General features: G+C 42.9%; 1 protein-coding gene across 3 annotated transcripts in view; it reads right to left on the bottom strand.

The window, feature by feature from the left end:
* The window catches only part of LOC308075420 (mitogen-activated protein kinase kinase kinase kinase 4), a 109071-nt gene that overhangs the window by 16804 nt on the left and 65486 nt on the right, over positions 1-26781 (bottom strand). The window contains exons 15-27 of one of the 3 annotated variants that reach the window (XM_080415294.1): positions 26235-26288; positions 21168-21584; positions 19917-20051; positions 18527-18700; positions 13066-13136; positions 12676-12755; positions 10151-10239; positions 9103-9215; positions 6081-6159; positions 5633-5809; positions 4408-4513; positions 3852-4007; positions 1710-1853 (exon numbers count right to left, since the gene is read on the bottom strand). In XM_080415294.1, the coding sequence (XP_080271420.1) occupies positions 1710-1853; positions 3852-4007; positions 4408-4513; positions 5633-5809; positions 6081-6159; positions 9103-9215; positions 10151-10239; positions 12676-12755; positions 13066-13136; positions 18527-18700; positions 19917-20051; positions 21168-21584; positions 26235-26288 (1795 nt within the window). The remainder of the gene's footprint in view (positions 1-1709; positions 1854-3851; positions 4008-4407; positions 4514-5632; positions 5810-6080; positions 6160-9102; positions 9216-10150; positions 10240-12675; positions 12756-13065; positions 13137-18526; positions 18701-19916; positions 20052-21167; positions 21585-26234; positions 26289-26781) is intronic. The other 2 variants (XM_080415295.1, XM_080415296.1) reach the window with 2 other exon arrangements.

Below are 26781 nucleotides of genomic sequence, written 5' to 3'. Positions count from 1 at the left end.
CATCCCAAAAAACGTCACCTATACGTCCACTCCTATATTAGGATTTGTAGAAAAACACACCTAGCTCGGATTTCTCGAGCCTTATTCAACGGGCGACAGCAACAAAATAGCAGATCGCGTCAATTTAAGGTAATACACGCTTACATGGGGATAAAAAACTATGTTTTAATCTCAGGCAGTCAATGTGTTAACGTTTCACTTTAACGATGCCTATATATTTAGAAGAAGAAAAAAAGTTTGAAAACCACCAATATTGGTAATTGTATAGCAGACGTGATGAAGTCCACATACTGTACCAGCTCTGACGGTGTGAAACAGTTCTAAATGTTGGAACGAAATGGATGGAACCGATTCCGGTTCGTCAGTGTTGGATCCGGTTCCTCAGGTTCTGGATCCTGACCCTACTTGTGCATGTTTAACACATTGAGTGCCAGGGTTTTTTAAAAACAGGGTACAGTCAGTGCCTGGATTTTTTACAATTTTTGAACAATCAAGTACGGTAGTCACAAAATATTTTCAGTGATCACCGTCCTCACGGTGATCCCCTCATTACACACATAGAGGTCTCGTTCAATCGGGGGGAAAAAATAAAAACATTTGGTAATCCGTTCCATAGTTGCAGCCAGTTGAAAATAGTCGAAAATAGTCAAAAATACATAATTAAAAAAAAAAGTACACAGGAGCCGAGATACAGGCTTTTGAAGTCATAAGTTAACCAGGAAGTGGATTGGAGTCTAAATCTTCGAAAAATGATATCTCCTGGTGCTGTGAAGGATTTTTTTTTTTTTCTTTTTTTTTTTTTTAAATCCAAAAACGGTCATAACTTTTTTTGGCACACAACGCATGGCTTCTCAAAAACGGTCCGGACCGTTTTTGGCACTCAATGTGTTAATTGTGTGTCTAATACGTGTGTTCCTATAGTAAAGGTCCATACAGGTGATCTGGCATGTTTAGCACAAATCATGGAATACTTTACATTTCTGACGACAATTTTCCATAGCATACTTTTTTCCCCCCACAGAAAAGTCCTCTCTCTCCTCCCAATTTAGTCGTTATGCCAATAAACCTTGCCCACACATTTCTGTGTTGCCTCCACTGTTGTATCCTACTGGCTCACCTGCCAGTGAGGACAGTGACATTTTTCAAAAGAACTTCATCCATTAAAAACAACTTTTTATTTTACTAACAGAAATCACATTTCTCTTTTGTGTCTCGAGTTACACATTATTCATTCTCAAAGAACACAGTAGGTTAGACAGCATTTACAGGCAGATAAATGCGAACATGACACCCATGCACAAACTATTGAGTGATTTCAAATTGCGATTAGAACAGCAAACAAAGTCAACAAATCAAATAATGTTCAAACATGGGCAACTAAAAGCCCACGTCCTCCTCTGTCGATTATAGTCTACTACAGCGTGAGACAACGTGGCTTGCTGCTTGCACGACTAGTTCAAACATTCAGTTAAATCTCTCTCAAACGTCATAGGAGTCATAGGTGTATAATTTAATTTAGTTTGTGTAGCCTACTGAGGTTGTTGAGGGCGTGCATTGCCCACTTGCCCAGTCACTGATCTTTTGTTAAGCAATGGTCACTTAATCACTGCGGCTCTAAACAGAAATGTGCACGCAGTTTGTGACGCTCCAACAGAATGGACATGTTTGGAGGAGTTGTTGGGGGAGGTGTGTGCGGCGTCTCTAAACACCTGATATGGTGATGAGGACGTTGAGGCCTTCTAGGACGTCCATCTGCTGGAACCTGCGTCTGCTGATAAGCGAGTAGACCTTCCCCTGACCACTTCTGTCCAACAGCCACAGCCCACTCTCTGTGCCTACCAGGAGGTTCACACCTGCGCGCACACGCGCACACACACACACACACACACACACACACACACACACACACACACACACACACACACACACACACACACACACACACACACACACACACACACACACACACACATAGTGACATTTCTATTTTCCCGGCCATAAAGTAAAATCCCAACGATATCTGAAGGTAGGACAACAGATAACGGACGACTTTCGATATCTAAATACTGGTCCATATCTAAACAACAATATTTTTTGAGTGGTGCCAGCCACTCCCTACACTTGACCGTGTGTGTCGGTCCGTCCGTCCGTCCGTTTGAGCACGGCCTCAACAGCTGCAGCTGATTGCAACACAAGCAACCAGTTACACTAATTCAAAGTTACCACTCTCTTCACACTGTGTGTGATTTTTTTTTTCCATTATAATTACGTGGAAATGACTTAAAAAGGTGACCCTACAGGTAGCAGAATGGTGATGACATCACAAGTGGAGGAAGTGTTAAATGTCTACAGCCGGGGTCTCTAACAGGGGGTCCGGGACGCCTTAAGGGGTCCTCAGAGTTACTAAAGGGGGGGGTCGCCAAATCTTTGTGTGATAGGAACTTAAAAAAATATACATTATACGTTTTATTAACCACTTCAACCCTAGCATCCCTATTCTGAGGGGAACATTAGCCAAAAATAGCCGCTCTACAACGCCTTGCAGCTTGTAGATCGGCTATTTTCGGCAAAGACGTTTGGTGTTGTAGAGGGTATTGAGGATTTAAGTGGCTAACTGTCTGAAAATACACATTAACACATGAATCCAATGCAACGCTACACAATGATAGTTCTGTCAAACATGTCTATGAAGCTATATTATGAAATCCATGAAAAGGTAATGGGGGGTCCCTGCTTCATCCCTCTCTCGGCTAAGGGGTCCTTGGCCTGAAAAACGTTGAAGACCCCTGGTCTATACTGTAGCATTTAAAACCAGATATATTTGCAATGCTCTGGAAGACTCTCTACTGTAAAAGGTTGAATTATTATGCATATTTGTGATATCAGTATCCTTGTACTCTATTTGTTTATAGGGCGTTTAGGTCAGTTTACCAGGGTGGGCTTCATCCACTCCTGACATCACATCTGAATGTTGGGGGTGGGGCAGATTTAGCTGTTCAAACACCCTTTTCCAACATTAATAAAACATATTATTTATTGTTCAGTAAGATAAGTACTGTTTTTGACATTATGTGAATTTCTAGCATTTTAGATTATCTGTTGTCCGGGCTCAGAAGAAGAGTGTAAAAAGGATGTTAAAGCTGTAGTCTAGTGAATAGACTACAGTTATGCACAGAGCCTATTGACAAATTAGGGGGCGACACCTACTGGCTGACAAGAGATACTGCATAAAGCAACTCTAGGCTCTATGCTCAGCGTCCATATTGGAAAGAAACTGAGCTTATGGTCTTAAGGTGTTAAAGGGATACTTCACTTTCGGGCCGGGGACACATTTAAAAAAAATATTAAAAATAAATGAAAAAAGTTATGGAAAATTCATGGCCCCCTCACACATTAGTAGGACACTGCGTGTCGTGAGGGGGCCATGAATTTTCCATAACTTTTTTCATTTATTTTTAATATTTTTTTTAAATGTGTCCCCGGCCCGAAAGTGAAGTATGTTAATGATTCTAATTAAGGCTCTGTACCCTTTAGTGTAGCACAGTGGTTCTCAAACGTTTGAATGTCAAGGACCCCCATAACTCCCGAGTGCACAGATGGAACCAAATAGACCGTTACAGGTCCATGTGGTTCCATTTGTACACTCTCAGAGTTACACCCTGGAACCCCCTCAAGGAACCATGAGGGTCCCTGGCCCACACTTTGAGGCCCACTGGTGTAGCAGAGTGTTTCCAGTTAGCCACCATGCACAATATCAGTACCCCTGACTCTGTGGAACACCCGGGTTTCTAATCCATTAGGCAGGACATATAAAATGTAGTCCGTTAGGGCCATTCAAAAGAACTACAAACCCCAGAGTCCAGCACAGAGGATTTCCGTGTTGAACTTCTTCTTGTACTTGCGGATCTCCGGCGTGTCGCTCTGCGGGCGGATGTTGGTGGGGTTGACGTTCACCACCGAGCCCTTCCTGTGGTTCTCCCTCCTGATTGGCTCCGGCTTATTGCCCGCTTTGACAGACATTACAAAATATTATTAATAATCATAATAATTAGAAGCTACAAGCTGACATGTATGACATTTATACTTTTATTAATCTACATATACACACACACACACACACACACACACACACACACACACACACATATATATCAATTAAAAAAATCAGGAAAATCTTTATTTTGTCTTTTAATTTTTGTTGGGAAGGCGGGTCGGTGGGGGGAGGGGGGTTAATTTGTACTTTTGAATACTTGAGTATTTTTTTTAAGTAAGTACTCCAGGATTTAACTCAAGCGCTTGACTGAGCAACCGTCACTTTGTAGTTGAGTAATATTTGACCAGGAGAATCTATACTTTGACTCAAAGTACTGGGGTTGAGTACTACTTTAGGCATAATGATGTACTCACTAGGGCTGAGCGGGGGTGATATCTGCAGCAGTCTGGGGTCGATGAAGGGCGTGAAGGAGGATGAGGAGGACGAGGAGAAGTTCTTACCCGTAGGGCTGCAGACAGCCTGATGGAGGAAGACAAACAGTCACTCACCTTCAGTGGTGGAAAAAGTACTCAAATGTTATACTTAAGTAAAAGTATCAATACCACAATAGAGAAATACTCAGTTACAAGTAAAAGTCCAGTATTCAATATGTACTTAAGTAAAGTACAAAAGTATACACAAAATAAAATATACTTAAAGTACCAAAAGTAAAAGTACTCAAATGTTTGAAAATAGCCGATCTACAAGCTCACTACGCGTCGCGATGCGACACTGGAGTAAAAGTACAATATTTGCCTCTGAGATGTAGTGGAGTAGAAGTAGAAGCATTGGAAATTGGAAATACTCAAATAAAGTACAAACACCTCAAAATTGTACGTAAATGTACTACCACTAAAGGGCCATTCACACCAATCACGATAACCATCACTATACATACAGTATGTCGTTTAACACATTCCATGCCAGAGTTTAATCTCATAATGTACTCACCAGTGCCAGCGTTTTATTGTTGTTTTTTTGTTTTTTTCATGTCGCCACAGACCTCGCTAAATAAGTTCAAAGTGCGCGTTCATTTGGTTCTAAACACACAGCGGATCTGTGAGAAACGGCCAGCGAAAACAGTTTCCAAATCCGAGCCGCCATCTTGAAGATACAGCGGATCAACGCTAAACAGTGATCAGCGAGGAGAAAAACAACAACCGAGAAAATCGAGTTTTAAACAGGATCCCAGACAGGAAGCGGATACGATCGAAAAAAACGGAACCCGGTCCTCAAACCGGAAACGGAAATGGATCAAAAAAATTCGGAAAGTGCACCTGGGGAAATTTCAATGGGAATCGGCGGTCCGCGTAGATCTACGCGATTGGCACGCTGCGGCTTTAAATAGGTTCGCGTAGATCTACGCGATTGGCATTCAATGTGTTAAGGAGGAGACAATTAAGAACCATTGCGGGTCCATTTGGTTACACGTGTACACTCTCAGTTACAGACCGGTTAGGGTCATTTTAGACCCTCTGGCGGTCCCCTGGCCCCACATTGAGAAGCACTGTGTGTGTGTGTGTGTGTGTGTGTGTGTGTGTGTGTGTGTGTGTGTGTGTGTGTGTGTGTGTGTGTGTGTGTGTGTGTGTGTACACTCACGTGTTGCTCCTGGTGGGAGGGGCCTCGCGGAGCTGTGGGCGACTGCGAGTAGGTGAGCTCCCGCGCTCGCTGCTGCTGCAGCAAAGCATTGTGGGTAGGACTAGAGGAGGAAGAGGAGGAGGTCTTCTGCAGGAGGTCTGGCAGCAGGTAGGTGTCATCTGAACCTGGCCTGGAGAACTGGACACACACACACACACGCAGACACACGCACAAACGCACACACGCACACAAACGCAGAGAATATTAGAGGCAATGCGTCGCAATGTGTCACGATGCAACGCATTGTGAGCTTGTAGATCTGCTATTTTCAAATGTCCGAAATGTATAATGTATATGTGTGTGTGTGTGTGTGTGTGTGTGTGTGTGTGTGTGTGTGTGTGTGTGTGTGTGTGTGTGTGTGTGTGTGTGTGTGTCTGTGCGTGTGTGTATGTGCGTGTGTGTTAGTTACCTGGTTCAGACTGTGGTGTGGTTGCAGGACGATGCCATCAGGAATCCCTCTAAAGAACCTGCCATTGGCCAGAGGAGACCTTACACACAACACACACACACACACACACACACACACACACACACACACACACACACACACACACTTAACACATCCACCGCCAAGAACGTAGTCCTACGGTCCGTTAAATCCAACTGTTAAGCGCCGAGACCGTAGCCCTACGGTCCACGGTCTTTTCGCGCTAAGAATGTCCGGGTTCACTTTCGGAATTTTTTTGATCCACTTCCGTTTCCGGTTTGATGACCGGAAATGGAATTATTTGGGATCCGGTTTTGACGATCACGTCCGCTCCCATTCTACAGAGGAAACTGAAACTCGATTCTCTTCCTGTAGTTTTTTCTCCTCACATTTCACTGTTTAACGTAATCCGCTCTAACTACAACATGGATGCCCCGTTTGACACGTGGATTTCACTGGGAGATACGTTGAGATGTCGCGGATGTAAACAGACCGCTGTACGGCTCAATCTTAAGGATTTTAACACGATCTGGCGACATGAAAAAAACTAAAAAACAACAAAAACACCTTGGCACTGGTGAGTACATTATGAGATTAACCTCTGGCGGTCAATGTGTTAAGAGCAGGGCTCTTCAACAGAGGGTCCTCAGAGTTAGTACAGGGGGGCCACCACATCCTTGTGTGATAGGTTATTTTTATTTTTTTTACATGAACTCTTTGTCTGCTACGGCTCAGCCTGCCGTCGACGAGAAAGACGAGATCTTGTGCCTTCAGTGGTTTTCCACCAGATGGCGCTGTTGTCAACCGTATGAATGATGCTTTCACTGCCAGATGACCCGGAAGTTAAAAAAAAAGAAAAAAAGGCTTGTTTACTTCCTGTTAAAAAAAAACGTGAAAATGCCAACATCTCCGTTCCTCTTGCTTTACGTCAAAAACAAGCTGGATTCAAACGGCCACAGTGCCCCGTGCGGTTATTTTTCCCCCCCCTATACTACGACAACCCTGTGCGTGCAATGAGGCGATCTCCGTGAGGAATGAGGTCATAGAGAATATTCCATGATTTTTCAATCAGTGCAGGTACAGTAAAATCGCTCTTTTTCTCTGGCAGTGGTGGCACACTATTACAATATCACTCTGGCAGTCAAAGAGTTAACCACGTGGACCCTAGCATCCCTATTCTGGGGGGGGGGGGGTGGGGGGACGTTCACCGAAAATAGCAGATCTACAAGCTCACAACGCATCACGCTGCGATGCGTTCTGACCTTGTAGATCAGGTCAAGTTTATTAATAGTTATTGAGGGTTTAAGTGGTTAAATGTCTGAAAATAGAAATGAACATGAACCCAACTTATTGATAGAAAAGATCATGTGTAAATAAATAAACAAAATAACATACATTTGCACTGATGACAGTGCTGTCAAACAAGTCTAAGAAGCGATATATGATGTCTATGAAAAATGTTTAATCTGCAACACAATTTTATACATAATGTAGTGGGGGGTCCCTGCTTCATCTCTCTCTCGGCTAAGGGGTCCTTGGCCTGGAGAAACGTTGAAGAGCCCTGCCTTAGAGCATTGGTTCTCAAAGTGGGGTCCGGGGACCCCCAGAGGTCCTTCGAGGGGTACCAGGGGGTCCCCCCAAAATGTGTTTTATATAACCACAATAAATGTAACCTTTTATACTTTGGCTATTCAAAAATAGCAGATATAGCTCATAGCTATATCATAGCTCATAGCTCATAGCGTAGCACCAAGTGCCGCGCTATGAGCTTGTAGATCTGCTATTTTTGAAAGATCTTGAAAATGTGCGCATATCTTTGAATATATATATATTTAAAAGCAAACATTTAAACTCAAATCTTTGCTTCTGCGGGTCCCTGGAACAAGATATTTGAGATGGGGGTCCACGGCCAAATACATATCATTTTGGGGGTCCCTGACATGAAAAACGTTTGAGAACCACTGCCTTAGAGAGCCTGACAAAGGTTTGTCTTAGCGTTTTCATCACCCTCTGGTGGACAAAGTTGGCATTGTTAAATACTGCACACAGACTCATAGCAATAGTTTTACCTTTAATAGTTTCAGCAAGAGATGATTTATAGTCCAAAGTTAAGCCACATTATATTCCAATGTTAAGCCCCATTATAGTCCAAAGTTAAGCCACATTATAGTCCAACGTTAAGCCATATTATAGTCCAACGTTAAGCCACATTATAGTCCAACGTTAAGCCACATTATAGTCCAATGTTAAGCCACATTATAGTCCAATGTTAAGCCAAATTATAGTCCAACGTTAAGCCACATTATAGTCCAATGTTAAGCCACATTATAGTCCAATGTTAAGCCACATTATAGTCCAATGTTAAGCCACATTATAGTCCAACGTTAAGCCACATTATAGTCCAATGTTAAGCCACATTATAGTCCAATGTTAAGCCACATTATAGTCCAATGTTAAGCCACATTGGACTGGGAACAAACATCAGCATTATGCACACATAATTGTGATAATCTAAAATAATTGCAATGAGGCAATTGTGTAATAATTGTGACAGGTCCTAGTCAGTGGTGGAAAGTAACTAAGTACATTTACTTAAGTACTGTACTTAAGTACAATTTCGAGGTATTTGTACATTACTTGAGTATTTCCAATTTACAATACTTTTACTTCTACTCCTCTACATCTCAGAGGAAAATATTGTACTTTTACTCCACTACAATTATTTGAAAACTTTAGTTACTAGTTACTTTGTAGATTTTGATTATTATTACAAAACATTCATTAACCACTTCAGCCCGATGCGACGCATTGTGAGCTTGTAGATCTGCTATTTTCAAAAGATTTTTTAAACATTTGAAAACTTTGATGCTTACTCAAGTACATTTTTAATTCCGGACTTTTTCTTGTAACAGAGAATTTCTACATTGCAGTATTGATACTTTTACTAAAGTAAAAATATTTGAGTACTTTTCCCACCACTGGTCCTAGTACTGTAGTCCCTCACCTGGTCCTGTCCTCGTCGTCACTGCTTCCGACCTCGTCACTGGAGGAAGAATACTCTGTGGCTTTGTTCAGCCGCCCCACACCCGACCTCACAGCCTGCATCGACCTCACAGCCTGCATCACAGTCACAATCAACCATTTGTCACATCCAGCGTTCATTTTGTCTTAACCCATTAAGACCGGGATAGCATCTGTGTGTCATTTTTAGATTTCTTTGGCTATTCAAAAATAGCAGATCTACAAGCTCATAGCGCGGCACCGAGTGCCGCCCCCGGGCGGGGAGCCGGCCGGTCAGTCCCCCCGTACGCGGGGGGGGGCCCCGGTCGGCTGCTATTTTTGAAGAAAAAAATCATGAAAATGTGTCAAATGTTTTAATACATAGATCTTTTTAAGTGAAAAATTTTAACTCAAATCTTTGCTTCTGGGGGTCCCTGGAACAAAACATTTTGAGATGGGGGTCCGTGGCCAAATACATATAATTTTGATATAGAAACACTATTTTTTTTAAACTGTAGGATTTAGAAGACATTGTAAAATCCACAGAAGCAAAGATTTGAGTTGCAAATGTTTGCTTTAAAAAAATATATTCAAAGATTTGCATAAATTGTCAAGATTTTTCAAAAATAGCAGATCTACAAGCTCATAGCACGGCACTCAGACTAAAATGACAGAGATGCTACAAGCTCTACAAGCTCACAAGTGAGCTTGTAGATCGTCTATTTTCGCCACGCAGCCAAGTTTGAATTAGTCATTACGACGGCATCACGGCCCGCCAAAAATGTATTTTAGTCGACTAAATCAACTGTAGATTTAGTCGGCTAAAACTAAAATATGACTGAAAAAAAGACTAAAACTAAATAAATATTTGCAATCAAAATTAACACTGGTCACATCTCAGGTTTACAGGCGTAAAGAAGTGGGTGAAATATGTTTTTTTGTGCCCGCTCCATCGTTATTGTCGTTTTCAGAAAGAGAAAAATATTGACTATGAACTCTGAATGATCAACTTGACTCTGTGAGTGAGAGAGTGAGAGAGAGAGACTACTGACGTGTGCAGGTCCAACAACCGAGTTGTCGTGTGTTTTCCTGTGCTGCGGTGGTCGATGGTGTAGAGGAGGACTCTCCAGCTTATAGTAACCTACGGCACACACGCACACGCACACGCACACACACACACACACAATTTGTACTTGAGTTAAAGAACATAGGGGCGGAAATTGGTAGATACAGTACCTGACGATTCAATTCGATTCCGAGGGCTACGATTCAATTAAATTGCTTTTATTGCTATCTTTTATTGATAATAAAAACTAATGGAAGAGATGTGTCACTGTCAGCTGGAAGGTTATATTTGCCAACATCAACAATTGCAGAAAAGAAACCCCACAAGAAAAAAAGTCCTTTTTTGTAAAATAATACTGACTTATAACAAAGGCTTCTCAATATTCTGATAACCAACCAAAATATGGCTGCTGCTCTGTGCAATTAACGATATGATGAAAAATAAATATATTTTTTTAATAATCGTTTTTTTTTAATTATAATCGATTCTATAATCATCCATGTCCGAATCGCGATTAATTGCTGAATCGATTATATTTTCCACCCCTAGAACCCCACAATGATAATTTATCAGCTTCTGTTCCAAAAGTGTCTCCTCATATGTGTCTCATCTCTTCCAGTGTCACTTGTTCATCCTGTAGGAGTAATATTTCCTGATGGAGGAGTTTGGTTAGCCTGGTATCCAGCCTGCTTTGCGTCGGCGGACATTTTTTTTTTTTGGGAGGTTTTGCAGAACTACACTAGAACTACATATGTTACGTAGTCAACGTCGTTGCTGATTGGATGTTGTTCCAACGAATGAGAGTAGCGTTAGGCAACCTATGTCATCAGCCAGCGCCACCCTCCATGCTTTTCACACTGTTGTTGATAAATGTATCGCTAGTTCGAGACTCGATCAAAAACCTATGGTAAAAACTAAGTAAACACTAGTTTGACATGTCAGATTCAGTAGTACAAAAAACCTGCCGGCTGTGTGGGGTGAGCTTACTGAATGATAGGGGGACGTGTTTCACATGTTTCACTCTGAGTCTGCAGTAGCTACGCATTGGAATGACGTCTCACTGGTGCTTTGTCCCGCCCCGCACCACAGACCAATCAGCCACGGCACGACTCAAGCCGTTTGGCATGTCCCGCCTCCCTTGGAGATAGGAGGCTTTCCAGACTGAGAAGCGAAGAGAGAAAAAAAAGTCCACCGAACGTAGCGAAGCAGGCTGGATACCAGGCTAGAGTTTGGTATCCCTGCCTGAAAATGCACTTATTTTGCTGCATCTTTAAACCAAGTCTTGTTATGTCGCAGTGGAAGGGCGGGGAGACCACCACTGCAGATTTTTTTTTTTTTATTAAAGTTGTACAATGCAGATTCACAAATAACGATTTTTAGCAACCTCTGCTGGTCACTACCGTCACTGCATACAATTTCTTTAGTCCTCGATTACCCAGAATTCCATTTGTTTTCACCGGAAGCCGGAAGCGTTTCAAAAAGTGATCTTTTAATTGTTTTATACTATCTGCGGATCGTTTCTCTTAGCCAGTGGAGCATTAGTTACCATGAGCTGTGCTTTCTTTTTCTGTTCTTTTTCGATCTTCCAATCCTACATTCTCTTAAAATCAGCGTGAGGTTCCTTTTTGTTATTAGCGCGGTAGTTCCTGGCCAAACAGGAAACCGTTGCGGTAGTTCCTGGCCAAAACCAGATGACGTCATTTTCCCGGGAAAGTCCCCCCCGACAGCGTTCAATACAAAATATATAAATAAAAGGCTTCCGGGGGTGAAATTCATGGAGTGGGTGTTGTGAAACTTTTGCCACTCACAAAATATATACAATTTAACTTTAGTTTTGTTGAAAACGTTACCTAGTATTACTTTAACATACACCAACATACAGATTCATTAACATGATGTTTTATTCACTACAAAACAGTTCTGGATTGCAGCTTAAAGGAGAATTCCGGACTACATTTTTCTTACCTTTTATATGATATTTTTATATCCTAGGACGAGTGGTATCCTAGGATGAGTTCACTGGACATAAAACTGTCCAGTTCAAATAAGATTATTTTGGGGGGTCCTTGGGAACCCTTGGTTTAGAGTGAAGGGGCTACAGACCTGAGTGGTTGGTTTAGAGTGAAGGGGGCGGGGCTACATACCTGCGTGGTTGGTTTAGAGTGAAGGGGGCGGGGCTACAGACCTGAGTGGTTGGTTTAGAGTGAGGGGGCGGGGCTACAGACCTGAGTGGTTGGTTTAGAGTGAAGGGGGCGGGGCTACAGACCTGAGTGGTTGGTTTAGAGTGAAGGGGGCAGGGCTACAAACCTGAGTGGTTGGTTTAGAGTGAAGGGGGCGGGGCTACATACCTGAGTGGTTGGTTTAGAGTGAAGGGGGCGGGGCTACATACCTGAGTGGTTGGTTTAGAGTGAAGGGGGCGGGGCTACAGACCTGAGTGGTTAGTTTAGAGTGAAGGGGCGGGGCTACAGACCTGAGTGGTTGGTTTAGAGTGAAGGGGGCGGGGCTACAGACCTGAGTGGTTGCTGCTGCAGGACGATCCACCATGAGACGCTGACCTTACTCCTTTACTGGCTACTGACACCGGACTGCCACTAGAGGGGGATAGAGACACACAAGAGAGTGTTCAGCCTGATAAGAGTCCAAACACTTCAACAGGCTTAAAGGGACAATGCAGAGGCCAGAGAGCGCCCCCTGCTGCCTGACCAAGGCCAGTGGAAACAGTTCAACTCACAGCTGTCCCCACTGGCCTCTGCATTCACACTGACAATGCAGTATTGATACTTTTACTTAAGTAAGAAATCAGAGCACTTTCTCCCACCACTGCGTGTGTCTGCGCACGTGTGTTTGTGCGCTTGTGTGTGTGTGCGTGCGCTTCTGTGTGCGCGTGCGTAATCCTCATACCTTGAAGCAGTCCTCTTGTGTCCCATCACCAGCTCCCTGCAGTAGAACTTGGAGGTAGTACGTTCCGGAACCTGCAGCCATGTGATTCACACCAGAAGAAGAAGAAGAAGAAGAAGAAGAAGAGAAACATGATAGTTACTTAACCACATGAAACATTCGGCGAAAATAGCCGATCTACAAGCTGACACATTGTGAGCTTGTAGATCTGCCATCTTCGCCAAAGAGATTTGGTGTAGACTAGAGTCAATGACATCTTTCTTCATGTCAAGGTAAGTATTTGGCCAAAGGAGGACCCCTCATCTGAAATGATGTTGTGCCAGGGAACCCCATACAAGATTTGTGTTTCAAAAATGTTCACGAAAAGCAGTATTCTTGTAGGATCTAAATGTATTACTAGTAGCTAAATGTATTACTACTGTATAGCATCAAAATCAATTTAACCACTTTAACCTTTTAAGACCGGGGAACCAGCATCTGTGTCATTTTTTGATTCATTTGGCAATTCAAAAATAGGAGATATACAAGCTCGTACGAGCTTGTAAATCTGCTATTTATTTTTTTTACCGTGAAAATGTGTGCAAATCTTTGAATATTATATATATTTGATCTTTTTTGTAACCCAAATCTTTGCTTCTGGGGGTCCCTGGAACTAAATATTTTGAGATGGGGGTCCGTGGCCAATTTTGGGGGTCCTTGACATGAAAATGTTTGGAACCACTGACATTATAGCAACATACGTTTTTTTTTAGAAGACATTTGTAGATTCCCCCAGAAGCAAAGATTTGAGTTGCAGAAAGCGGCCCAATAGACAGTGACAAGTTGTCATATTTAAAATCCTATCAACATTATTCACATATAGCCTAACTCAGTGGTTCTCAAACTTTTTCATTTCAAGGACCCCCATGTATTTGGCTGCGGACCCCTGGTCAAAATATTACATTCCGTGCCTAGAAAACCCGACAATCCGTGCATAGCCGCCTCGCATCTCCTCCGTTGACTAAACCATTTCGGAGGCGCGCAGTCTCAAGCGAACTGGAGCCACGTGAGGGACCGCCGAGTGAGCTAAAGCGAACGAGTTGCCGTCCCGAACGTTGCGACGTTCGCTTGAGCACACATTAGCCACTTCAGCCCTATATATATTTAGACCATTTGAAAATAGCCGATCTACAAGCTCACAAGCGACGCATTGTGAGCTTGAAGATCTGCTATTTTCAAAAGATTTGTATACATTTTATACATTTGAACACTTGTGAAAAGGGACATTCTGCATAATGAGTCATTTTACTTGTGTACTTAAAGTATATTTTGATACCAATACTTTTGTACTTTTACTCAAGTAAATTTAGAATTCCGGACTTTTATTTGTAACAGAGTATTTCATAATTGCAGTATTGATCCTAAAGAATTTGAGTACTTTTCCCAACACTTCCACCAACATTATCTCTTGAAGCCCACCCCGCAGAAAGGTTCAGACCCTGCACATTTTCCCAGCATGTTTCTCAACATCACTGAACATTCTTGTCCATTATGAAACGCAGTGAATCAAGTTCGTCAGGGCGTGTTACAATAAACTGATGTCGGCACTGTGTATTGATCAACATACGTTGCTCAAACTATCTGTTCTTGCCAACACGGGTGGAAGAAGTTCTCAGACTTTTTAGATTTCGTTACCGTGCACCACTGCCCTGCCAGGCAGCCAGCTGGGGACCTTTTGACCTTTGTGTGTGTGTGTGTGTGTGTGTGTGTGTGTGTGTGTGTGTGTGTGTGTGTGTGTGTGTGTGTGTGTGTGTGTGTGTGTGTGTGTGTCCTGGGTCACGTGACCCAGCTTCATACAGGAAGACACACCCGACACAAAAGGAAGTGTGCAGTGGAAATACCCAGCATCCTCCTGACACCTTGCCCACATCCTGCATCTGGTGCCCCCCCACGGACACACACACACAGGCACGATTGTATTACTGTACTTGTGAGGACATCAAAAAAATTTGGGGCAGCAGTTTTCTAAATGCACAATTTTTGGCCATTTTTAAGCCTAACTCTAAAACCAAAAATAGCAGATCTACAAGCTCACAATGTGTCCCCGTATAAATGTCTAATCCTAACCTGAATCTTTTCCTAAATTGTAACCCTAACTCCACAAGAGAGACACACACACACACACACACACACACACACACACACACACACACACACACACACACACACACACACACACACACACACACACACACACACACACACACACACACACACACACACACACACACACATTTTATAACTATAAAACATTTCTCTTGTTCCCCCTCATATTCTATTATACTTGTGGGGACATTTGGCCCTTAAGCATGAACACACGCACCCGTGCACACAAGCACGCACCGAGCATGCACGCACACGCACACATTATTGCTATTTTCAGTGAAATACATGGCACGCAATCAAGTATAAATCAGGCATTACAGCCAGGACATGAAGCTGATGGCTGAACACTGCGGGACAGTAGGTTAGCAGGCTAACAGATCTATGCATGTTCTATCTGACAGTAGGTTAGTAGGCTGATATGTATATATGGATGGGTGGTCCACGGTCAAATACATATTCATTTGGGGGTCCTTGACATGAAAAGGTTTGAGAAACACTGATGACGCTAAAGTAAAATAAAGGAGAGGAGAGGAGCCATAGGGTCTGTGGTGAATAGTTCTCATAAATGGTGTTTTAAGCCAAGTTGCACAGTTTAAAGTTTAAACCATGAGAGAGTAGTGATTTATTAACTTCTGTTCTATCAAGTCCACATGGTCTCCTGCTTGTAAATCTACATGATGACCCCCCCCCCCTCCCCCATAAACTCATGTTGGTAACACACTGTGATGCAGAAATACAAGCAGAACTATTACTGTGAGAAAGTGAAACAGAGACAGGGGGGGGGGGGGGGGCAAAACATGTAAACAAGGTGTTTTCTAGGAATGTGTTTTCAGTTAGTGCACGCACATATGCACACACACATGCACACACACACACACACACACACACACACACACACACACACACACACGCACACGTTAGGTGGAACTCGTGCTGGGTACATGCGATGTGAGAGTGCGGTCTAGCCAACACTCGGGACTCCCGAATCGCTGCCCTCGCTCCACACTCTCCTAACATCAGGGTGTACATGAATCACTTCTACAGCGTGACTTGGCCAAGACTCAGTAACATCCTCTTTATGATTCAAAGGCTAGTATACGATCACAGTCTGCAAACACATGCACATGGTGTGTGTGCGCACACACACCCACACACACACATAGATCGCCTATTTTGCAATAGTCAAACAGAACATTGGGATCAAGTGGTTAATGTGTGCTTTGGAATAATAATCAAAATCAAGTAACTAGTAACTAAAGCTGTCAAATAATTGTAATGGAGTAGAAAGCACAATATCTGCCTCTGAGATGTAGTGGAGTAAATCCCAACAGTATTCTGAAAAAATTATGTTTCTATATCAGTGGTTCTCAAACTTTTTCATGTCAAGGACCCCCAACATTATATGTATTTGTCCGCCGACCCCCATCTCAAAATATTTTGTTCCAGGGACCCCCAGAAGCAAAGATTTGAGTTAACATTTTTTGCTTTAAAACAATATATATTCAAAAATGTTCACACATTTTCAAAATGTTTCAAAAAATAGCCAAAGTGTAAAACAATGCTTTTTAGCTCAAATCATAAAGTGACACAGATGCGTTTCAGGTCTTAATGGGTTAACATATTTTTGGTGAGAAACCTTTCTATTTGTTGTTTTTCACACGCATTTTGAAATTGCTCAGAGAAGAATTAATTTGCAGTTGTTGATGAATAAAAGATTGTTTTCTATTGTCTGTGGTTAGAGTTGAATAAGAGTTTACACTTCAAAAGAAGAGAAAAAGGACGTCAACAATAGGATTGTTATGCGTTTCCACACGGACCGATTTCAGTGCGAGTCGCCAGAGCAGCCGAGCTGACGGAGCCAGTGTAATGTCGCGCTACGTTCTATTACATGGGCAACTGGAGGCCACATGCGGCCCGCACCTTCACTTAATGCAGCCCGCAGGTTAATATCGGAATACTGATATATTATTGATTTCAGCTGTTACAATTCTAAATATGCAAACATGACCCGCTTTAATTACTTCAGTCTATATTAGTAGCTTCATGACTAGTATTAAAATTCTAATTGTTTGTTTTATGTCCAATGTGTTTGTATTTAAGTTCAACAAGTTAACATAAGTATAACTAAATACATTTGAAATTAAATGAAAGTTACTTTTGAGGATTCCAATAAAAAAATGTATAATAATAATCTGGATTCCAATTCAAAAATAGCAGATCTGCAAGCTCAAAACGCGTCGCAGTTCTATGTGAAGCTTTAATACAAGTTGTAACAATCGGCCTTTACCTTGAAAGGATAACTATTAACTAAAAGGAAAAACAACGGGATCGGCAGGTTTTTAACTGAAATTACTTTATATAAATAAGCCACAAATTAAACAATTGACAAATTAAATGGTAAATAAATAATACACATCGGCTTTAAATCAACTTCTGTCCCTAACTCTTTCCCTAATAAACTAAATAAATAAACAGATGAACAAAACAGTACTTCTTTCACAAACTCCCTCCCACCCAAATCACAGCTCCCCCCGTAAACAATAAACATAAGGTACAACAAAAGTCACTTAGTCAGAGCGCTGCACAGGTCGTTAACAAACAGTCCCCCGTTAGAGTCCGAACGGCTTCTTATAACTGCGGCCTCGAGAATGTCTATTATGTCCTTTAATCCAAAACGGAATGTAAACGGTCTTCCGCACCGGCGATCCAAATATTAACTCAAGTTTGGGGTACCCCGTAAATTGTAATCCAACAGAACAGAAAGCTTGGTTTTATCTCACCGCGGCGGCTCCGTCAGAATCCTTCCGCTCCTCGGCGTTTCATTCATAAAACCGTCACTCGAATCCCCACGGCGTCGCAACGACTGTCCGTTGTCCGCAGGGCTCGTCCGTTCTTAATTCTTGGCTGCAGCTTACACCCGAGTCTAAACTTTGTATAACTTAAACACGGTAACGCTGGCGCCTAGGAGATCTCCTCTCTCTTCCTCCTGTCGCTTCTGATGCACAGGTTGTTTGCTCGATTCCCTCCCCCCTGAACCGCACCCTCTATTAGTAACGTCGGGTGGCACAAATCATTCAATCACCCCCTAACCAGACCCATTACCCCTCACGTGAGTAGGAAATGTTCATATTGCTCATTGTGTCCAACATGTTACATATCACACGTATATAATAACATGCATAAGTAGATCAGATGTTACATATCCCTCGTATAAAATAACACCCATAGATCAAGCAGATAAATATAATAATATAATGTGCATTTTGTCACAAAGTGTCCATTCTGAGTGTATGGGAGACAGAATGAAAACGGCACCAACCTTGGGGGGTCTCTCGGGGAAGTCCCAGAAGACGTCGTCCGGGGCAGTAGAGAGCGAGGTGAGGGGGGAGGTGGGCGAGGAGGAGAAAGGGGAGAAAGGAGAGAGGGGGGAGATGAGCATGTCCGACATGGAGCTGCTGTGCTGCGACTCGCGGCTGGCGCGCAGGTTGGCATTCTGGAGAAAAAACGAGGGAGAAGGAGTTAAGGCCAATAGCAGTGGTGGAAAGTAACATACTTTTAAGTAAAATTTTGAGGATTTTTTACTTTACTGGAGTATTTCAAATTTTCACTACTTTTACTTCTACTCCACTACATCTCAGAGGCAAATATTGTACTTTTACTGCACTACAATTATTCTAAAAACTTCAGTTACTAATTACTTTGTAGATATAGATTATAACACATACATTAACAACTTTAGCCCTGTTTTATACATCGGCTATTTGAAAATAGCCGATCTACAAGCTCACAACGTGTCGCGATGCGACACGTTGTGGGCTTGTAGATCTGCTATTTTCAAACATTCTAATACTTTTGGTACTTTAAGTACATTTTGATGCCAATACGTTTGTACTTTTACTCAAGTATCATTTTGAACACAGGCCTTTTACTTGTAACAGAGTATTTCTACATTACAGTATTGATACTTTTACTTATGTAAAACATGTGAGTACTTTTTCCACCACTGGTTAAGGCCAACAGACTAATAGTACAGCAGCCAAGTCGGGCCCCTTCCTTACTTACTTCCTTCACAGGTGTGAATGGTTCTAATGAAGGCTCGGTTCCATTTAGTGTACCACAGTGGTTCTCAAACTTTTTAATGTCAAGGACCCCTAAACTCTGGGGGTCCTTTTGGTTCCATTTGTACACTCTCAGAGTTACACACCCACAAGGGGCCATTTGGAAACCCCTCAAGGAACCATGAGGTTCCCTGGACCCCACTTTGAGACCCACTGGTGTAGCGGAGTGTTTCCAGTGAGCCAACATGCAAAATGTCAGCACCCTGACTCTGTTTGACCGGAATGGACCCGAGCGTTCATTAGCATCATTGGTAAAACCTGTGAAGGAAGTAAGGAAGCGGCCCAATTTCTTTCCAATATGGCTGCTGGTACAACAAGTGGCGAACGGAAGTGACGTCAAAAAGACAAAAGAATAAATTTGAACTTGTAGATCAGCTATTTTCACTATTTTTTAAATAGGGCTTAAGTTCAACAAAATAATCTTTTGGGTCTCTACTGTTAATAGTAACAGTAAACTTGTTTACTCACACACAAGCTCTTGTGTGTGTCCGTGCATGTGTGTGTGTGTGTGTGTGTGTGTGTGTGTGTGTGTGTGTCCGTGCGTGCATGTGTCTGTGCATGTGTGTGTCCGTGCGAGTGTGTGTGGTATACCTGGTGTAAGTGAGCTCGCTGCATGGCTGGGGTACAGGGACTGGAGTTGCTCCCGGAGCCCAGTCTAGAGTGCATCTGGCTGGGCAGACCGGCGGCCGACAGCAGCTTGGCCAGGTTGGTCTCCTGGAGGTCCATCTGAAAGATACACAGCATAACATTCTGTACGTGTGCGTGTGCGCGTGTGTGTGTGAGAGAGAGTGTGTTTGTGTGTGTGGTTAGTGAGATGACTGGTTGTGTCTCGCTTGATGAAGTTAAAGTGGAAGTCCTCCTAAAAGACATACACACGCACGCAAACACACGCACGCAAGCACACGCACGCACACACACACACACGCACACACACACACGGTTCGAGGAGGTAAAACAGAGATGAGGAAGGACGTGAAAAAGCGAAGGAAGCGAGGGAAGCTAACAGTATACCTTCCCTCGATAACACTTGTTAACACTGAGCGCGCTCCAGGGAAACACACAAGGAAAACAGCAGTTATAGGGGTGCAAAGGCCAGGTAAAGGAGGGATCTCTATTAGCAGTGGTTCTCAAACTCTTTCACGTGGGCTAGGGTTCATGTGTATTCGGCCGCAGAACCCAGCATCTGAAAACATTTTGTGTGCCAGGGACCCCCGTACAAGATTTGCATTGTTAACATGTTTCAAACGTATTCCTAAATTCAAACATTTTCAATGTTGTTTGGGGAAAATATCCAATGTAATGTCGATGTCTGATTTTGATGCTATAGCCTATTAACACATTTGGCTAGGGGACCCCCTGGAACCCCCCTTAGAGGGGAAAACCACACATTTTCAACATTAAACTACCGTGTCATTAATATACTTTAGGGCTAATGTGTGGACATTAGAAGGAGTTTGCAAGTAGTAATATTAGTGGTTTTAATGGCATATGATTATTCAGTTTCAGAAAACATAGTACTTGTACACAAAATATAACTGAATTGGCTAAAAGGGCGCTAAGAAGTTTATTTTCTAGCCGCGCCGTTTTGGATGGAAAATGATATCCCCCAGTTATACTGCAGGCTGCCTAAGGGGGCGGGCCACAGCGCGCACTTGCCGTCGTCACTTGATCACATGACCCCAACGAATCGATTCTGCCGTTCTCGGCTGCACTAATGTCCACACTTCAGTCCAAAAGTATATAAATGACAAAGTTTAACGTTGAAAATGGGTGGTTTTCCCCTGGGGAGAGAGGACGGCACTTTTGAGAGCCACTGTTTTTAGAGGGCATGGCTGTTTTTACCGCACGCCGCTGGCTGTTTGCGGGGCAGCTAGGCTTGGCGGCAACCGAAGCGGCCGCGGAGGAGGAGGAGGAGGCTACTAGGACGCTGTTAGCCAGCCTCTGGACACTGCTGGCCACGGGCCTCTCTCTCTCCCTCTCCCGCTGCCTCCGCTGCCTCTCTCGCTCCCGCTCCTTCTCCCTGTGCCTGTGGTCGTGCTGCAGGGACAGCAGCTGGGTCTGGTCCTTGGGGAGGGTGCGGTGGGAGCGCCTGCCCGCCGCAGGCTGCTGTTGCTGGGGTGCGGGCTGCGGAGGCTTGGCCCCCCCTGGGGGCTGGAAGTGCTGCTGCTGCTGCTGCTGCTGCTGCTGCTGCTGCTGCTGCTGCTGCTGCTGCTGCTGCGCCTTTGGCTGCTGAAGCAGATGATTTGGAGGCGCAGCTCGCTATAGCGGCCGAGACACACACACACACACACACACACACACACACAAATAGAAGCACGCACACGCGCGCGAGCACACACATGCAAGCGCACACACACGCACACGAGAGACAACATTGAAGCGCGCGTTAACAAAGGCACGCTGACAAGCCTGAGCTGGAGTTCGATTTGTTTTGACTCCAATTAGTTTTGAAAACGTCGGAACATATATCGGCGCTGTCGGGCAGAAACCTTAAGTACGTCCAAAACGGTTTATTGTCAGTGGATGCAGTGTAGTTATTATTTAGTCACAAGCCCTTGTTAATACTTTTCAGGGGTTCAATATTTATAAAACCCACTGACTTAGAAACATTTAAAAAAATAGCTCGCTAAAAATCTCGCAAAAGTAGCTGACCTACACGCCCACAGCGCGTCGCAATGGGCTTGTAGATCAGCTATTTTTGCGAGACACTTCACATCATTTACAAAAAAATATATTTTAAATTATGAAATATGGAGTTACAAGGTGTCTGCACGACAGAAACGATACCATTGAATCCTGCACATGACTCATACAAAGCACACATAACAGCAACAGGGGGCAAGCGTAGCCTGGTTCCAGACGAATCTGCCTTTGCAAAATTGCATCGCACTTTAGCCCTCGGCAGATTAGGTCTGGCCCCCCTCCATAGAGATTCCATTTCTCTCCCTCCGCAGTTGTGCGGAACCAACCAGGGCCCAGTATCCAAATGTGGGCGGGCTTATCACCTTATTTGGAGCAATGACGTACAAGGAAGCACTGCTCTGATTGGTTCGTATACAAGGAAGCACTGCTCTGATTGGTTTAGGTCTAACCAATAGAGTCCGTTTGGATCTTTTTGTAACCGCCCCTTGGAAAAAAATCTATCGTTGATAGGGACCAGACTAATATCCACGCAGTGTGTCGTGTGATATTGTCTGGCCACGCGAGGCTAGGGCAAGCGTGGACTGGGTACGCGGTTGGAGACAGGACTGTGCTGCTTTCTTTAGGAATGTCATTCAGACAGCATGTTATTTAACCCATTAAGACCTGAGGTTCTGATTCTACAAATGCCTTCTAAATCCTAACCGTTTTTTTGAAAAACAATGATGTTAGTATGTCAGTGGTTCTCAAACTTTTTCATGTCAAGGACCCCCATAATGATATGTATTTGGTCACGGACCCCCATCTCAAAATATTTTGTTCTAGGGACCCCCAGAAGCAAAGATTTGAGTTGCAAATGTTCGCTTTAAAAATATATGTATTCAAAGATTTGCACACATTTGCACGATTAAAAAAAAAAATAGCAGCTCTACAAGCTCTCTGTGCCGCGCTATGAGCTTGTAGATCTGCTATTTTTGAATAGCCAAAGAATAACATAATGGTTAAAGTGGTTACACAGATGCGTTCCCGGTCTTAACACATTGAGTGCCAGTCGCGTATATCTACACAAACCTACTTAATTGCGCAACGTGCCAGTCGCGTAGATATACGCGAAGTGGTCTTTTTTTTTTTTTTTTACCCACAGGTTCACATTTCATTGTAGGCCTCGTTCGCCACAACACATTTCATTGTAGCACCACCGGAAACGGAATTATCCGGGATAGAGCGTCGCAGTTCCCGCCCACTTCCAGTTTTTTTTGGTGCCGTAAGAAAAAACTCAATGCATTTTTCCATTGACATTTCCAAAAATATTTATATCTATTAATTTAAGCCTCGAATCAAGCCATCATGACATGACATGAATCATGACCATAAACGTTTGATTCTGTGATTTTTTTTTTGTTGAAAACGGCAAAACAAAGGGTATTTATTAAATATAAAATTAAAAAAAAATCACAGAAAAAAACTTTTTATGGTCATGATTCATGTCACGGCTTGATTCGAGGCTTAAATTAATAGATATAAATATTTTTGGAAATGTCAATGGAAAAATGCATTGAGTTTTTTCTTCCGGCACCAAAAAAAACAGGAAGTGGGCGGGAACTGCGACGCTCTATCCGGAAATTCCGGATCCCATCCGCTTCCACTCTAAACCGGAAACTAAAAGTCGATTTTCTCGGTTGTTGTTTTTCTCCTCGCTGATCGCTGTTTAGCATTCACCGCTGTAGCTTCAAGATGGCGGATCGCAGATCAAAACGGTCTTCGCTGCTCGTCTCACACAGATCCCCTGTGTGTTTACAAATAGTTAAACGAGCGATTTTAACGGATTTAGCGAGGTCTGTGGCGACGTGAAAAAAACAAAACAACAACAATAAATCGCTGGCACTGGTGAGTACATTATGATATTAAACTCTGGCGTGGAATGTGTTAAAGGGTTAATCAGGGTTAATCAGCATTATTTGCACGACAATTACTCGTCAACTAAAATGCCACGGCCAACCTGACCTTTTCAACTTGGAACCACGTGTAATCTGATTTGTTCTGGGAACACACACGTAACAATTCTGACCCATAACATCACAAGGACTGGAAAACATGTGTGTTGTTAATGCGACCTTCACAACATTCACGTAAAAATGTGAACGATGTGTTCATATGGGAATGAGAAGAGCCCGGTCCATGATAGTCACACAGTTGGAATTCTGTCCAACACAACGATGGTGCACTGCTGTTAGTGGTGGGAAGTAACTAAGTACATTTACTCAAGTACTGTACTTCAATTATTATTACAAAACACAATTATGTTAGGCAGTTAAGCCCTATTTTACACTTTGGCTATCTAAAAATAATAACATATCTACAGGCTCATAAAGTGTGGCATTGCGAAGCGTTGTGAGCTTGTAGATCTGCTAAAATTGAAATATTTTTCTTTAAATAATGAGTACTTTTACTACTTTAAGTATATTTTGATGCCAATACTTTTGTACTTTTGCTGATGTAAATTTCCCTTACTTTTACTTGTGATGGAGTATTTCTACATCGTGGTATTGCTACATTTACTTAAGCAAAACAAAGGGGGGGAAAATGGGAGTACCACTGAACAGAAACATTTCTTTGTCATGGAAAGACAACAGCGTGTCCTTTCCATGACAACACTATGAAACACTGTGTTGGCAGCCATCTTATGTGTGCCGATCGAATGTGTCAAGAATGTCCATTGACTCTAGCCCTGTGACATCATTGCAATGTCAGCTTGATTCAAAACACAGCCACAGAGAGAGAGAGAGAGAGAGAGAGAGAGAGAGAGAGAGAGAGAGAGAGAGAGAGAGAGAGAGAGAGAGAGAGAGAGAGAGAGAGAGAGAGAGAGAGAGAGAGAGAGAGACAGAGAGAGAGAGAGACAGCAAAATGGCTCTAAATAGTTATCAATCCATTGCATCACAATTTGATCAAGGAATCGGCACTTCCCGCATGCCACTGTGCAGTGGTGGAAAAAGTACTCAAATGTTTCACTTAAGTAAAAGTATCAATACAGCAATGTAGAAGTACTCTGTTACAAAACCAAAAAAAAGTACTTGAGTAAAAGTACAAAAGTATTGGTATCCAAATGTACTTAAAGTACCAAAAGTAAAAGTACTAAAATGTTGGAAAATAGCCTAAGTAAGTACATGCGCGCCACGAAGCGCCATCCTTCAGTGGACACGCATCGGCACGTGTCTTCTGCTGTGTCCTTTCTGACGCCAACACAGGCAAGTCCAAATCTCAAGGCACACTTTGTATCCGTAGCAAAGATAGCTGATCTAAAAGCTTGTGGAAATGTGGCTGTATTGACATTGCACTGTCATCCCACCAAACACTGTATCAGTGGTGTAAAGTAACTAAGTACATTTACTCAAGTACTGTACTTAAGTACAATTTTGAGGTATTTTTACTTTAGTGGAGTATTTCCAATTTTCCAATAATTCAATGTACATATTAATAATTTTTTGATATTATAATGTTTAGACTGATGATAGGTTCTTGATTTACCTATGATGCTAGATTACTGAGGCACTACACTGTACACCAGGGGTACTCAACTACAAATCTTGAGGGTCCACAAATCATTTTTTGAATCAGGCAAAGGTCCGTTTATTTAAGTCGGTCAATCGAGCTGAGCTTATCAAATCGGATCCCCTGCCAACCAACCAACTTAATAAAACTGGGGTGCAGAGCAGTGGCGCAAATCTGGGTTGAGGCTAAAGGGGGTCCCCCGCGCGCGAAGTGTACGTGCCAACATTTTGAGGTTTTATTTTTTTTATTTTCCTCTAATCTAGCTAATTTGACACTGTGTTATGTGAATTCTTCATTATTAATAACTTACGATGCATAAGTGGGTTATTTGTATTATTCTAAATGACTTGGGGGGGGGGGGGGGTCCAATGACGGCACCTCACCCAGCGGCCCCCCGTCACCTCAAACAAAGTGTTGCTATACCTCTGTCGGTACTCTTATTACCACAAGATGAAAAAAAAACACGCACGCACACACACACAAACACATGGAGCTATAGTGTGACGTGGATGGGGTCTGAGGAGCTGATGATATCGCCACTCACCAGACCTGTGAGTCAGTACAGAATATATGAACAATCTACAAGTATGATTAATATTATGTTCTTCACCTTGTTGTTAAATAAACCTCACGACCAACTCTGGAAATGTGCTAATTCTGCCAAAAAATAAAAGCATAGGACAGGATAGGATAGGATGAGAGTATAGATGTTTGTTCTACCTGATCTGATGAGGAGTCCACAGGATCACTGCTCTGCTGTCTGCCAGAATGATCCTACACGCGCGCGCACGCACACACACACACACACACACACACACACACACACACACACACACACACACACACACACACACACACACACACACACACACACACACACACACACACACACGCACAATTTAATCAATGCCTTTTAAAAGAAGTGTCATTTTAAACCCAAATCCTAAAGCCGGAAATAGTCGATCTACAAGCGTGTCGCGCTGTGAGTGATTCACGACGCAAAGGCGACTCACTCACCAGTTGAAATATACACACACACACACACACGCGCACACACACACACACACCTGCCAATGTTCATTAGTGTACACCGAGGTCTCAGACAGCACTGTGAGAGGTATGAGTTCAAATATTCAGTGTGTCCTACATGGAACCCAGCTGTCAGCCAACGCCCTTAAATATTAATATTTCACTACGGCCTCTTTTTGGAACTGGCTACAAGCTAACTCATAAGTCCAAAAAGTAGCTTATTAGTTTGCTTTGTACC

Source organism: Gymnoscopelus braueri (genome assembly GCF_963280865.1).
Source record: "Gymnoscopelus braueri genome assembly, chromosome: 20".
NCBI lineage: Eukaryota > Metazoa > Chordata > Actinopteri > Myctophiformes > Myctophidae > Gymnoscopelus > Gymnoscopelus braueri.
This window is presented reverse-complemented; position numbering and strand designations above follow the sequence as displayed.